The sequence below is a fragment of the Schistocerca piceifrons genome, chromosome 3 (assembly GCF_021461385.2).
Source record: "Schistocerca piceifrons isolate TAMUIC-IGC-003096 chromosome 3, iqSchPice1.1, whole genome shotgun sequence".
Lineage (NCBI taxonomy): Eukaryota > Metazoa > Arthropoda > Insecta > Orthoptera > Acrididae > Schistocerca > Schistocerca piceifrons.
The window spans coordinates 679,422,670-679,438,765 of NC_060140.1; the positions used below are offsets into that span (position 1 = coordinate 679,422,670).

The window sequence follows — 16,096 nt, forward strand, 5'->3', positions numbered from 1 at the left end:
TCCACATCTCACGAAGGTACAGGGTAGCATCTCAGTGGCCGGCGAGGAATGTGCAGGCACAGGCTCTGGCGTTACCTGTCAATACCGTAGGAGGGTCCAGCGGCTGGTGTGTCGCTACAGCCCAGTGTGGCTGTGGACGTCTGTCGGAGCCTCAGTGCTCTCATTTAATGAGAAATCTGCACACTCCCGTTGTCAGTTGTCTAGATAGGGTGTAGGCATTAGACCCAATAGCGACACGAAGGACACACCAAAAGGCGGTCCCAGCATATAGCCGGTAAGGCGGTACTTGGTTTCCTCAAGAGCGATGGTACAGGCGCCATGCTCCCAAGCTGAACAGCTCATAATAGGCAGATAGGTTCTAGATTCACGGAAGGTGGGCATGGTACTCACCTTCGGTCATCGTTGTGACCGCAGGAACGCAGCTCACAGAGCTGAAGCTCTCTCCACAGCCAGACAAGTGTACTCCAAGGTGATGGTCACTTTAGACACTTCGTCGTATTCATGAGGACATCTTGCAGCTAGTAGAAATTACCTCCCATCGGTATCATTGCTGTAGGTGGAGTGGCCTAGCGCTCACAATGGGTGGAAGGGAGGCAAAGGTTTTATAGCATTAAATGATGTGATTCTTTACCCCCGCCCCGCTCCGGCCCGCCCCTCGTACTGACGACCAAATGTGCTCCCGTTTTCTGAGTCTGTCAGCGCTCTCGGCTGGCCTAATCATCAACTTCAGAGCTTCAGGACGTTTTTTTATAACATTTGCAGCATAAAACGCACTCTTGGGTTATCCTCGGTGAAGATGGCACAAGTAGCCCCGTTGCAAAAGAGCGTTGTCTGCTCTGATATGTGCTGAATCAAGTGTGCCTGACCTTTCTCTCGTACGCTATGGGGCCATAAGCTCCCTGTTTCTTTGTACTTCAGTTCTACCGAGTGTTGACATTGGTTATGCCACTGTTAAGTACTCGACGGACACGTTCCACTTAGTGTTGTCCCTGCCGGTTCTCACAAAATTTTATTCCTACACTTATTTATTATTCTGGTGTGTTACAACAATTTAATCTCACAGTAGCAGTGAAAGTTTTAATGACATGGCTGTAGTATATGACAGCCAACCCTTATTTCCATAAAGTGACAGTGCGTGCCTAGTCTAAGCTTGATAGGCACATTGGCCCGTTCACGAGTGGAGACACAGTTTACTTCCGCCTTCATTACACAGGTGGCTGTTAGGAGAGATTTCCTGTGGTCAAGATTTTTGAGATTGTTTCTCTTACAAAAAAGATAAAAAAGAAACTATTAGGCAATCCATGAAGGTGGTGCAAACTACAGCAACATTATTACACTGGTGGCCGCTAAAATTACAGCACTAGTAAGGGTAGCAAGTAACGAAATTTTGCTTAGGGTGCGCAATCCGTGTAGTAAGAAGACTAAATGATTTAATGTTTAGGTGATTTGGGGGTATAAAGTATGGAGATTCAGTGCACAGAATCGCCACTTCTGACAGCAGCAATGGCTGTAGTCCACTCGCCATATAGTCGAATTGACATGGGGGCCGCGCCTACTCATCACCATAGATTTCGTCCAAATTTCTTGTGTGTGCAAAGCTCAGCCAGAAATGGCAGGGACAAGAGTGGGAGCTCAGATGGCCAAGCGTTTAGAAAAAAAGCATTTCTGGCGCCGGTTGTGCGAGGCATGAGCCACTTATGTTAGCGTAGTTTCAAGGCAGCGGTCGGCGCTGCGGAAAAGATACAGAACGATAGCATGCGCGTTATTGATTCGAGTCCCTATATGGAAACTATTTTTTATTTTCAGTTCTTTATGTTACTTATATTGCAAATAAACCGAAATAATCTCCATATATTGTATGTTTTAACATTTTCGTAAAAGGCATGAAAAGGTAAGGCAATGGAAAACGTGGGATTGCAAATTAATGTCCAGGAAGGGATTGTAACGGCGTATACCAGAACTTTGTGTATAAAATTAGACAGTGTATTATTCTAGAGTCGATGATTTACATGTAAAAAAGAGGAACTTACACTTGGTGTAGCTATCGGAGGCTGCGCGAAGGTCAAAATGAGACTAACCGAGGACCTGTACGTTTTAATTACAATCTCTTCTTGGAAAGTTATTTACAGTCATAATGGACGCTGGTAGAACAGTCCTTTTTTGGAAGTTACATGCAATCCCAAATTTTCTTTTTCATGCATTTTACAAAACTATTAATAAATAAATATCTTGAGCATTAGTTCGGTTGATATGCAGTGTAAGTAATGCGAAAAAAATTAAGCGTCCGCGTAGGGAGTCGACCCCATCGGCCTCGAATTATCGTTCTGTACTTTTTCCAGCGCACCATCCGATACCTTGAAACTACGGTAACCTAAATGCCTCATGTCTCCCCGAGCCGCGCTAAAAAAATGTATTTTTTCCGCCTAAACGCTTGGACATTTGCAGTTCGCACTTCTGTAGCTACCATATCTGGCCACGCTCTGCATATACCATAAATTTGGAGAAGATCGGTTATGACGAGCAGGCTCGACCGCTCGTGAACGTGGATGACAGATACAAGTACGTCATTACGTATTGTATCAATTTTGCTAGAGTTCGTAGTCTAAATAATTTTTGGTAGTACCTGATGACTGATAAAATAAAATACAAAAATTACGTTTAAGTGAAAGTAATGTCTGGGAAACCTCTCACTATGATGCAGGTTTGGAAATACAATGAGATGCATAACCAAGGAATGAGCGTTGAACGTCTCAACTGGCTTCAGACACACACGCAAGTACTGCACCTCTCTAGCATTTTCAAAGTTGACTATGACACAACGAGAGAGAGAGAGAGAGAGAGAGAGAGAGAGAGAGAGAGAGAGAGAGAGAGAGAGAGAGAAAATATATAGAATCGGGTTAATGAAATAAGACTGGGGATTAATTTATCTAAGTGACCGACCGAAAAGAGTAATTTTTTGGTGCAATGGACATTAAAATATGGCATGCAAAGGCGATAATCATATATTATACGTCTGTATTCCTTTACTCTGGAAGACATATTAGAGGAGTTCCTCAGATTTACTTTTATAGTTTCTGTAATGGAGCATGGGAGAGATAAAGGCTGGCAAAGATACAAACTCCCCCGCAGAGCGTCTTTGGATTATTACGATTGCTACAGCAGAGATTATTGCTGTCGCTAGCTTCTGAGAATCAGCTGAAGTGATAGTACTCGTACAAGTTTATCAAAAGTAGTGCCTGGCGAGTGATGGCGTTCCGCTCTTTCGGCAACCCACGACCAAATGTTTCCAGTTGGTGAGAGATCTGCAGAACGTGCTGGTTATGGCAACAAACACCCTCTGTATTATAGTTCAGGACAGCATGGCCAACACGTGGTCTCAATTTACCCTGATGAAATATAAAGTCGCAGAGACCTCAAAGATAAGGCACAGCCACTGGTCATAACATGTCAGAAATTACTCGTTTTGAGAACCAGAGGTGGTCGTGATTTGTACCCAATGGCACACTATACCATAACACCAGGTGCTGCTCCTGTGTGACGATGATGACTGCAATCTGGCAACGTTCAATCTCATCGGAGCCTCCACGTACCAAGCGTATCGCCGTTCTGTTCGCTGAATGGGGACTCGTCTGAAAAGACGAACTGATCCCGAGCGCCGATTTAAGGCCCTAGCGACACATGTCGCTAGCGGCGCAAAGCCGAGAGGCACCTGTAGCGCAAATTTTATACACACGTAGTGTCATGACAAGTCGGGAGAAACCACAAAGCGTCGCCACGCTGACAGCGTATGTTGCTGCAGACGATGTCGCTGTGTCGGCACGAGTTCTCGTCTTGCCGTAATAAAGCCTATTCCCCGATTGGATACGTTACGCGGCTGTACGGTCTTGCACGACTGAGCGAACAATATTTTTGTAATATAAATATAACATAAAGTCATGCAGGAGACAGGAGACTTGTTATTGTTACTGTTATTATTATTATTATTATTATTATTATTATAATCAGTAATGCCCGCTAAAGGCAAAGGTCCCCAGTTCGAGTCTCGGTCCGGCACACAGTTTTAATCTGCCAGGAAGTTTCATATCAGCGCACACTCCGCTGTAGAGTGAAAATTTCATTCTAGAATCAGTAATGATGTTTGTAACAAAATATTGAAATTTGCTACTGAATCTATGGAAACCACATAAATGCTTAAGACAATAACAAACAGTAGTTCAGCATTCAGGTAGACTGTGTAACAATGGTAAGACAAACGTCAGGCGAGGAATAACTTCATCGCTCACATAACACGTTTCGAAATTTATCCATCACATATCCAGAAGTGATTACTGCACGTAGATATGCCGTTTCAAGCTGTACGTGAAACAAACATTTGGAGACAGAAGAATGCAGAACTACTGATTAATATTTCCGCCATCTCTACGTGTGGGCCGCTGAGATCCTGCAGTACGCTGACTATGGCATTCCTGAACGTGTCTGTTCCATATTCGCATCACAGCTATGGCATTTTGAGTGGCAATATTGTGGAACAATAAACCGTACTCTTCGATTAGGCCCCTGTCAAATTCCGAGAGTGCTGGTAGTTTCTCCTTCTTACATGAAGGATAACACGATCTCGCAAACGACCAACGCTTTAATGCGAAATCTGAACCAGAAGCCTTTTGCGTAGTATTTCCGTATGTATGGAATGTAGATGTCCTAACTCCTACCTGCTACCTGCTTTGTACAGCTGAGGCGAAATGCTACTCATCAAAGGACATCGTTCATTTGACGCCAATTTTACATTTGTAGTACGTCGTCTTCATGGAGCTGAAATTTTAATGACCAGTAGAATACACTATATGTGAAGTGTTGCTAGAGGAGGCCGAAATGCACGCTTTTAAAGCTCACGCAGTCTGGCGTGAGGTCTGTAACAAGGTAAAGTAATTATCCTATAAAGAAAATAACGTAGTTCTTGAAATACTTAACTTTAATCTATAATTGGTGTACATCGCTCTTGACTGTACATGCTACACAATAAACTGGTAATGGCGCCTTGCTAGGTCGTAGCAAATGACGTAGCTGAAGGCTATGCTAACTATCGTCTCGGCAAATGAGAACGTATTTGTCAGTGTAGCTTCGCTAGCAAAGTCGGCTGTACAACTGGGGCGAGTGCTAGGACGGCTCTTTAGACCTGCCGTGTGGTGGCGCTCGGTCTGCAATCACTGACAGTGGCGACACGCGGGTCCGACGTATACTAACGGACCGCGGCCGATTTAAAGGCTACCACCTAGCAAGTGTGGTGTCTGGCGGTGACACCACAATATGACCAAAAGCATTCGGACACCCCTACCTAATCAAAGCGAAATCAACCACTAGATGTCACAGGAGGCGGACCCGTCTGTATAAAAGCAGGGAGGGAGGGAGTGATGTGTTGCCAGTAGAGAAACCGTAACAGCAGAATTTGTCTGTCAACAAAGCTGAGTAACTTCGAACATGGAATTGGATGTCACCTGAGTAAAACATCTGTCAACGACATTCCAATCGTTCTAAATCTGCCCGAGTCAACAGTTGACGTGGTGATGTGTGGTGCTGGGTTGAAACGCGAAGAAATAACCACCTCTAAACCAAGACCAGGCAGACTTCATGTAATATTGGACGTGGAAATCAACGGAAGGAATCACTATGCGTTCCAAAGTGCTGCAAGCAGCCTATCTATTACAATGACAGTGCGTGAGTTAAAAACGGTGAGGAGCAGCTTCTCGTAAGCCACACGTTTCTGTAGTCAATGCTAAGCGTCGATTGAGGAGGGTAAACAGAAACACCACTGGACAGCGGATTACAGGAAACCAGTGATTTTGAGTAATGAGTTACGCAACATCCCGTGGAAATCCAAAGGAAGCATTGGGGTGTGTGAAATGCATGGAGAAAGTTACCTGCCATCGTGTGTGTAACTTCATCTGCACACATAATACGCAAGCCACCGCACGGTGCATCGCAGACGATACCTTGAACTCTTACTAGTAATTTCCTTTCCTGTTCCATTCGCAAACAGAACGAGGGCGAAGCAAGATTGTCTACTAGGGGCGTTTCAAAAGTCCGTGCAAAAATAAAAACAACTTATGTGTTTGGGGTAAACCTTTTTCGACATAGTCTCCTTTTAGACTTATACACTTCATCCAACGCTGTTCTAATTTGTTGATCCCTCCCGAATAATTGGAATTGTCCAAGTCTGCAAAATAGCTATTAGTTCTTGCAATCGTTTCAATAAAGTCTTTGTCCCGCCAGCCATTTCTTCAAATTGGGGAACAAATAGTAGTCTGAGGAAGCCAAGTCTGGAGAATAGGGGGATGTGAAACAAGTTGGAATCCTGTTTCCATTAATTTTGCGACCACAACTGCTGAGGTGTGTGCTGGTGCATTGTCATGATGGAAAATGACCTTTTTGCTGCCCAATCGCCGGCGTTCTTCTTGCAGCTCGGTTTTCAAACAGTCCAATAACGATGAATAATATGCACCTGTAATAGTTTTACCCTTATCCGGATAGTCGATGAGGATTACCCTTGCGAATCCCAAAAGACAGTCGCCTTGACCTTTCCGGCCGAAGGAATAGGCTTCGCCTTTTTTGGTGCAGATTCTCCCTTGGTAACCCATTGTTTAGATTGTTGTTTGGTCTCAGGAGTATAGTAATGTATCCATGTATCATCCACAATGACGAAACGACACTTAGTCCTGTGGATTCTTGCTGAACAGCTGCAAACCATCCTTGCAACACTTCACACGATTCCGTTTTTGGTCAAGCGTGAGCAATCGCGGAACCCATCTTGCTGATAGCTTTCTCATGTCCAAATGTTTATGCAAAATATTATGTACCCATTCATTCGAGATGCCCACAGCACTAGCAATTTCACGCACCTTAGCTTTTCTGTCATCCATCACCATATCATGGATTTTATCAATGATTTCTGGAGTCATAACCTCTACAGGGCGTCCAGAACGTTCAGCATTACTTCTGCCCATATAACCACTCCGGAAATTTTGAAACCACTCATAAACTGTTCTATTAGAAGGTGCAGAGTCACCGTAATGTTTATCAAGCTTCTCTTTAGTCTCCTGATGCGTTTTGCCTTTCATAAAGTAATGTTTAATCAGCACACGAAATTATTTTTCGTCCATTTTTTCACACTCACTCGACTTCCTTGATTCACACGAATGCCAAACACAAAGAAATAGACCAAAATGGCTGGAACTTGGTGTGCGTTCTTTCCGAAGATGCTACTAACGAAACAAGACCTCGATACGCGCCGGTGGTGCTATTTCTCGGACTTTGCACGGGCTTTTCCATCGCCCCTCGCACAAGCGTCCGTAGGAGCCCTAGTTTCTCTCAGTGGTATCGTACAGAGATCGTGTTGCCACACGAAAGTTACCAACGCGAATCGGTACCACAGACTAGCGAGAGCTCCCTGCTATCGGAACGACGTATAGGAGACTCTGCTAAAGACCACGCCTCCTCTCTGAACATACAAAGGGCGTTCAAAAAGTTTTGCACCGTCGTCTCTAACTTACTTGTTGCAGAAGGAGAATGAAATTTTTTGTCAACAGACTTGTAACATTTAGCTATACATTGAGCCTACTCAGTGTAGCCTCCGTCAGCTGTGACGCTTCTGGCCCAACGTTGTTTCCATGATGCAAATGCACTTTGGTAAAATTCTAGGGATTGACTTTTACACCATCGCTTGAAACAGGAAATAAGGTCTTTTCTCACTTTCAAATGTTTTGCCGCGCAGGTGGGCCTTCAGACGGCCAAAGAGGTAAAAATCAGACGGAGCCAAGTCCGGACTGTTGGGAGGATGAGGAACAATTTTCCTGATTTTTCACCTGCGTCATAAGGGCTGTATGGGGTTTGACATTGTCATGGTGTAGTCTGATGAACTGAGTCTGAAACTGTGGTTTGAGGATCTTGATGGCAAGTCGCAGCTTGTCCAATGACAAACACTAACGGTCCCGGTTAATTGTGGAGCCAGGTTCCAAAAAGTCAATGAAAACGTCACCACACTGATTCCAGAAGGAGGAGGCCATCACCTTTCGGCCTGCTGTTCGTGAAAGTCGTGGTTTCTTCTTCCGAGGGGAATCCTTATGACGCCATTCCATGGAATGGGTTTTGCTCTCAGGTTCGGACAAAAACAACCATGTTTCATCCTGGATAATGACGATGTCAAAACACTGTTTCCACTCTTCAGTAAAGGTCTTCCTCGCACACATTGTTCCTCATCGTTTTATTTCTCTTGTCAATCTAGGCATCCAACGTGCACAGATTTTTCTGTACCCTAGTGCCTGAACCAGTGATACCATATTACCCAATGACAAACGAGTCATTTCAGCAAGCTGTCGTGCCATCACACATCTGTCATTTTGGATGATTTGATCAATGGTCTCCTTATTCTCTTCACTCACTGCCGTCGATGGTCTTCGGCGTCGTGGATTGTCCAGTAGAGAGAAATCACCTTCTTTAAACCTCTGCAACCACCGCTGGACACTGCTGCGATCCCCTATGTCGTCCCCATAAACAGGGAGCAACTTCTGTGAATCGATGTGGCAGAGCCATCGCCGGTTTTGAAGAGGAACTCCATCACCGACCGTTGTCGCAACCTGACATCTACTTCACGGTCCATTATGGCTCACCTGTAAATAAAAGAAAATACTTTTATATACCAACTTATAGCTAAATGTTCCAAGTATGTTCACAAAAAATTTCATCCTCCTCTTGCAAAAAAAATAGAGACAACTGTGCAAAACCTTTTGAACGTCTTTTGTAGAAGCGCCCTCACGCTGTCAGTGTAGTGTCGAGCAGGCATAAGCTCAGCCCCAGTTCATGACCTCATGTGAAAGAGTCGACATCACAATATAGGACCAATTTAATAATTAAAGTTTCTGGTGGACTTAATCATTTAAATGTGGAAAACTGTACGCCAAGAGAACAGTTGTTAACCTGCGCATCAAGTGATGCTTTAATAATCAGTAACAGTTTAAACTCCTCAAGCAGTCCTGTGCTAAAAGTGAGTCAAAGTTCAGCAAATATTTTATGCATTTATGTAATAAAGTGAGCTAATATTTCATCTGTTGTGGTTGAAAATGAACCATCCCCCGGAGCACTCAAAGGACCCATAGTTGTGGCTGGACGAAAGTAGTGCCACTGCACACAAAAGTCTCATCTTATCTTCGTGATCCTTAAGAGTAATGTACCTTGCGGCAATAAGTCGTTCTGCACTCGGCCTCAAGTACTGGTTCTCTAAATTTCCTCAACAGTATCTTGCGAAAAGAACGTGGTCCTCTTCGAGAGATTCCCTTTTGTGTACACGAAGTATCTCCGCCATACTTCCGTCTCGACGGAACCTACTGGTAACTGATCTAGCAGAAAGCCTCTGAACTGCTTCAATGTCTTCCTTTACTCAGACCTTGTGGGATCCCAAACACTCGAGCAGCACTCAAGAACGGGTCGCACTAGTGTTCTATACACCGTCTGCTTTATAGATGAGCTACGCTTTCCTAAAATTCTCCCAATAAAACGCAGTCGCCCTACTACCAATCCGAAGTGCTCGTTCCATTTTATATCGCCTGGCAACGTTACTCCAAGAAATTTTATCGAAATGACTCTGTCAAGCGGCACACTACTGATGCTGTGTTCTAACATTACAAGATTGTTTTACCTACTCATCCGCAATGACTTAGATTTTCCTAGATTTAGAACAAGTGTTCTTTGATTGAAACATTAGAAATAGTATTCAAATCGTGTAGTATCCCCATACAGTCACGCAAGGGCGACAATTTCCCCGTACATCACAGCGTCGTCAACAAACAGCAGTAAGCTGCTACTTACCCTATCCGTCAGATCATATACGTATGTAGGGAGTCACTGGAGAGTATACAGGGATATGACAGCAACTATCATTCGAAGCATAAAGGTCTATTAAACATGAGCTCTAAAATGCATACATCAAGAGCCATCAGCTCTTCTTCAGTAGAAGAGATGTTTTACAGTGATGAAGATGAAAAAGTGCTGATCGCTCTTAAGGTATGCGTTTTAGAGCCCATGTTTACTAGACTTTTTTGCTTCGGATGATTGTTCTTATCATATTCCTGAATATTGACCATTTCTCCTGGGACACCCTGTATAGAGATTAAGGGCGATCCGATCACACTTTCCTGGGGGATCTCTGACGATACCTTTGTTTCTGAAGAATAATCGCCGTCGAGGACAACGTACTGGATTCTATTACTTAAGAGGTCTTCGAGCCACTAACATATCTGTGAACCTAACCTCTATGGCCTTACCTTCGGCAACAGTATGCAGTGGGGCACCGTGTCAAACACTTGCCGGAAATCTAGGAATGTGTAATCTTCCCGTTGTCTTTCATGTATGGTTTGCAGAATATAATGTGAGGAAGGACGCAAGCTGAATTTCGCACGTGCACTGCTCTCTGAATCCGTGCTGATTTGTGGACAGAAGCTTTTCTGTCTAAAGGAAAGTTATTGCACTAAAACTCGTGTCTTCACGAGTTCTGCAGCAGACCGCCGTTAAGGATATTGCTATGTAATTATGCGCGTTCATTCTTGTACCTTTCTTATATGCAGGAGTCACCTGCGCTTTATTCCAGTCGCTTAGGCGGGTGCCTGCAGTAGTTTACGGACAAGGCGGTGTTACGGTATGAGATGTTCTTTCCGGTTAGGCTATGGTCTCCCTATTACACTTACGCAAACATTAAATGCGGCAGGATATGGAAACCTTTTATAGTATTGTGTACTGCGTACAGTAGAGGAACAGATCAAAGATAGTGATTGTAACCACCCCCTGACAATGCTATCATAAAGCAGTATCTTGGGGGCAGGAGTTTCCGGTCAATAACATTCTTGAAATGAGCTGGCCTGCCCAGAGCCCCGACTTGAACCCAGTGGAAAACATTTCGGATGAGTCAGAACTTCGACTTCGCTCCTGACCTCACTACCTTCTCTGGTTTCTGCTCTTCAGGAAGAATGAGCCGCCATTCCTCCACAGACATGCAGACACCTCACTGAAAGTGCCTCAAGCTGAATTCAAGCCGTGGTAAAAGCGAAGGGTGGACGCACCCCATATTAACGTCCACTAATAAGTTTTCAGATCCTTTTTATCAGATAGTATGCACAGCTGATAGTTGAGAATTCGACGCAAATAATCCGTGACTAACATTACTTTGTTGCACTCTGCGTCTCGGTGCACAGTAAGGCTAGTGTCTTTGAAAGTTTGCCACACACTGAACAGCATAGACGGACCCTGGTGTCGGTAATGGCTCTGATGAATACTGTTAGGAGAAGCGGCGGCGGTGTGAGTGTAGAACCGAGACTGCGCGCGGGCGAGCCTCAGAAGAGAGGAATGGTCCGCTGCGAGGGGCGCCGCGGATTGCTGCAGTGATACAGGAAGCGCCCATTTGGCGTGCAGCGGCGGGCGCGCCGCGTACAAGACGGCTGCCAGCGTTCGTGTTGGCGGCCACCAGCTGGGCTGGCCGGCATCTCGCCAGTCACTGTGAGAGGCCCTGCATCCGGTCTGTTTTGTCTCTCACTTCCCCGTCCCGCCAAAGAGTACAAACAACTAGGCGAGCGTTGCATTAAATCTCCCCGTAGCACTTGTCTCATTAATTGACTCTGAAAATACACTGCCGTAAAAACAGTACACCTGAAAAGACGACGTCGGTTCTGATCCGATGACGGCATATGCCACCTGGGGGTGGTAGAGTACAGGTAATGGTTTCAACGTCGTCCGCCAACAGGTAGCTTAGTGGCATAGCTACCAGAACGCCACCTGTGTCTACCCTGTAATATGGAATGCTCACAGTCAGGAGCATCAGTGTGGTGCAAACGGGTGGAAGAAGCAGGGAAACGTTCCACAGAGATGCACTCGTGGTTCCTAGACGCAACAGAACTTGTTTAAAAGGGGTCAAATTACAGCCTTTAGTGTGACGAGACGGCCTTTTCGAAAATTGCCGCACAAGTTGAAGGTGCTTCATCAGTTGTGAAACAGTGCTAGTATCAAGTGGACATTCTTATCCACGAAGACGAGGTTCTGGACGTCCACGCAGCACAGAGCCCCACCAGTATCTCAAGTACGGATAGTGTTGAGGATCAGTGGTCATAGTTCAAAACCATCGTACAATTTGCATTAGATGAGTAAGTGGCAAGCAAGATCGTAAGAGATGGAAAAGAACCACCGTGGTACAACAACCGAGTTAGAAAACTGCTACGGAAACAAAGGGAACTTCACAGCAAACATAAACATCGCCAAAGCCTTGCAGACAAACAAAAATTACGCGAAGCGAAATGTAGTGTGAGGAGGGCTATGCTAGACGTGTTCAACGAATTCGAAAGGAAAGTTCTATGTACTGACTTGGCAAAAAATCCTAAGAAATTTTGGTCTTAAGTCAAAGCGGTAGGTGGATCAAAACACAAAGTCCACACACTCTGTGACCAAAATGGTACTGAAACAGAGGATGATAGACTAAAGACCGAAATACTAAATGTCTTTTTCCAAAGCTGTTTCACAGAGGAAGACTGCACTGTAGTTCCTTCTCTAGATTGTCGCACAGATGACAAAATGGTGGATATCGAAATAGATGACAGAGGGATAGAAAAACAATTAAAATCGCTCAAAAGTGGAAAGGCCGCTGGACCTGACGGGATACCAGTTCGATTTTACACAGAGTATGCGAAGGAACTTGCCGCCGCCCCCCCCCCCCCCCCCCCTCACTTGCAGCGGTGTACCGTAGGTCTCTAGAAGAGCGTAGCGTTCCAATGGATTCGAAAAGGGCACAAGTAATCCCCGTTTTCAAGAAGGGACGTCAAACAGATGTGCAGAACTATAGACCTATATCTCTAACGTCTATCAGTTGTAGAATTTTGGAACACATATTATGTTCGAGTATAATGACTTTTCTGGAGACTAGAAATCTGCTCTGTAGGAATCAGCATGGGTTTCGAAAAAGACGATCGTGTGAAACCCAGCTCCCGCTATTCGTCCACGAGACTCAGAGGGCCATAGACACGCGTTCCCAGGTAGATGCCGTGTTTCTTGACTTCCGCAAGGCGTTCGATACAGTTCCCCACAGTCGTTTAATGAACAAAGTAAGAGCATATGGACGATCAGACCAATTGTGTGACTGGATTGAAGAGTTCCTAGATAATAGACCTCAGCATGTCATTCTCAATGGAGAGAAGTCTTCCAAAGTAAGAGTGATTCCTGGTTTGCCGCAGGGGCGTGTCGTAGGACCGTTGCTATTCCCTGAGCCTTTTGCGGATGATGCTGTAGTATATCGAGAAGTTGTAACAATGGAAAATTGTATTGAAATGCAGGAGGATCTGCAACAAATTGACGCAAGGCGCAGGGAATGGCAATTGAATCTTAATGTAGACAAGTGTAATGTGCTGAGAATACATAGAAAGAAAGCTCCTTTATCATTTTGCTTCACTATAGCATGTCAGAAACTGGAAGCAGTTAAATCCATAAGTTATCTGGGAGTAGGCATTAGGAATGACTTAAAGTGGAAAGACTGAAAGTGGAAAGACTGAAAGTGGAAAGACTGAAAGTGGAAAGACTGAAAGTGGAAAGACTGAAAGTGGAAAGACTGAAAGTGGAAAGACTGAAAGTGGAAAGACTGAAAGTGGAAAGACTGAAAGTGGAAAGACTGAAAGTGGAAAGACTGAAAGTGGAAAGACTGAAAGTGGAAAGACTGAAAGTGGAAAGACTGAAAGTGGAAAGACTGAAAGTGGAAAGACTGAAAGTGGAAAGACTGAAAGTGGAAAGACTGAAAGTGGAAAGACTGAAAGTGGAAAGACTGAAAGTGGAAAGACTGAAAGTGGAAAGACTGAAAGTGGAAAGACTGAAAGTGGAAAGACTTGGACTGAAAGTGGAAAGACTTGGACTGAAAGTGGAAAGACTTGGACTGAAAGTGGAAAGACTTGGACTGAAAGTGGAAAGACTTGGACTGAAAGTGGAAAGACTTGGACTGAAAGTGGAAAGACTTGGACTGAAAGTGGAAAGACTTGGACTGAAAGTGGAAAGACTTGGACTGAAAGTGGAAAGACTTGGACTGAAAGTGGAAAGACTTGGACTGAAAGTGGAAAGACTTGGACTGAAAGTGGAAAGACTTGGACTGAAAGTGGAAAGACTTGGACTCAAAATGGAAAGACCATATAAAATTAATCATCGGTAAAGCAATGCCGGACTGAGATTCATTGGAAGAATCCTAAGGAAACGCAGTCCGAAAACAAAGGAAGTTGGTTACAGTACACTTGTTCGCCCACAGCTTGAATACTGCTCACCAGTGTGGGATCTGTACCAGATAGCGTTGATAGAGGAGATAGAGAAGATCCAACGGAGAGCAGTGCACTTCGTTACAGGATCATTTAGTAATCGCGAAAGCGTTACGACGATGATAGATAAACTCCAGTGGAAGACTCTGCAAGAGATACGCTCAGTAGCTCGGTACGGACTTTTGTTGAAGTTTCGAGAACATACCTTCACCGAGGAGTCAAGCAGTATATTGCCCCCTCCTACGTATATCTCGCTAAGAGACCACTTTCTTTCCACGAACAATACGAGACTGGAATAAAAGGGAGAACCGATAGAAGTATTCAAGGTACCCTCCGCTTCACACCGTCAGGTGGCTTGCGGAGTAAGGATGTAGATGTAGCACCGTCGTACTGTAACGGCAGCAGTGGAAAATCGTACAACTACCACACCACACCACAGATAAGAGGGCTTGTGTGTGTAGACGTGTCAACACGGACTGTTGTGAACGAATCATTAGCAGTGGCACTACGGGTACGCACACACCTGTGGCGCGTCTTTCGCTCACACCACAGCATCGATGTGCGTGGGTCAACTGGTGCCCTCAGAGGATCACTTGGAATATTCTATGGAGCATCGTCATTTTCGGCAATGAAAGCAGATTCTGTTTGCAAGTAAGTGCTAGTCGTTTGCGCGTACGACGTAGACCCGGTGAGTGCCGTCTTACGGGGTGCATTCGCCCAAGACACTGGCTCCACCCCAGTCGTTATTGTATGGGATGCGACAAACTACAACTCTCGTTTCTGGAGGAGATGCTAATCAGCGCTTGGTACGTGCAGAATGTTATACCTGATTTCTTTTTGCCGTTCTTGCAGCTGGAAGGTGATGTGTTGTTCCAACAGGATAATGCTTGCCCACACGCCGCACGTGAAACTCAACGTGCTCAGCAAGACGTGCAGCAACTTCCCTGGCCAGAAGGATCTCCAAACTTGTCTCCAATCGATCACGTGTTGGATATGGTGGGACAGGAATGACTCGTGCAACTCGTCAGTCAACAAATTTTACAAAACTACGTGAACAGATAGCGCAGGCGTGACATTAGATATCCCAAGACAGAATTCGCCATCTGTACGATCGACTGAATGTCAGACAGCGCCTGAATTGCCGCCCGTGGAGAACACGCAAAGTACAAAAATGGTTGTTTCACCATTGGTCGATACCTGGTACCTCAGAACAGCTCATACTGTTGTTCTGTAAATGTATTCATTTCGTATTCTCCATATGCACTTTCGCAACAATAAATCTTCAGTCAATTTGAAATCTTTAAAAGGTTGTGCCGTTTTTTCTGGCAGTTACATGCTTCTGACCATTCTTTATTAGGAGTGCAACTGACAATCGAGGTAGTTTCCGAATCTCACACACATGTAAACGATGAGGTGTTGACCGCTGCCATTAGAGACTACATTGGCGCCAATGATGAAACGTCACTTGCAGCGTCTTTATTTCCATCATGATCCATAATATGGGACACTCTTGTGCGTGCTGTCCGGAAGTCTAATCCCCCCATTTCCGACCAAGGTTTATGGTCCATTTTCCTTGGTTATCAGCATATTTCTCTGTAACTTGACCACATTTCTTATTATAAAGGTTTATTCCATAGTGACTATATCAGTGTGTTGCATGGCATTCTGTTGCAGTAGCGCACGCAAAAATCTTTGTTGCCCACTTACATCAGTGGAAAGATATTTCGGATCTCAAGAGCTATCCTTACTTTCCTCAGTCACCAGTCGTTCACTCCTTACAA

The 16,096-nt window shown here is 44.8% G+C and overlaps 2 protein-coding genes across 2 annotated transcripts in view; both read left to right on the plus strand.

Moving 5' to 3' along the window:
* Nucleotides 1–14,199, plus strand: part of LOC124788958 (protein RNA-directed DNA methylation 3-like) — a 52,030-nt gene extending 37,831 nt beyond the window's left edge. The window contains exon 2 of the mRNA XM_047256247.1: nt 13,545–14,199. Within this exon, the coding sequence (XP_047112203.1) occupies nt 13,545–14,199 (655 nt within the window). The remainder of the gene's footprint in view (nt 1–13,544) is intronic.
* Nucleotides 1–16,096, plus strand: part of LOC124787862 (cationic amino acid transporter 2) — a 437,092-nt gene that overhangs the window by 237,537 nt on the left and 183,459 nt on the right. The gene's annotated exons all lie outside the window — the stretch shown is intronic.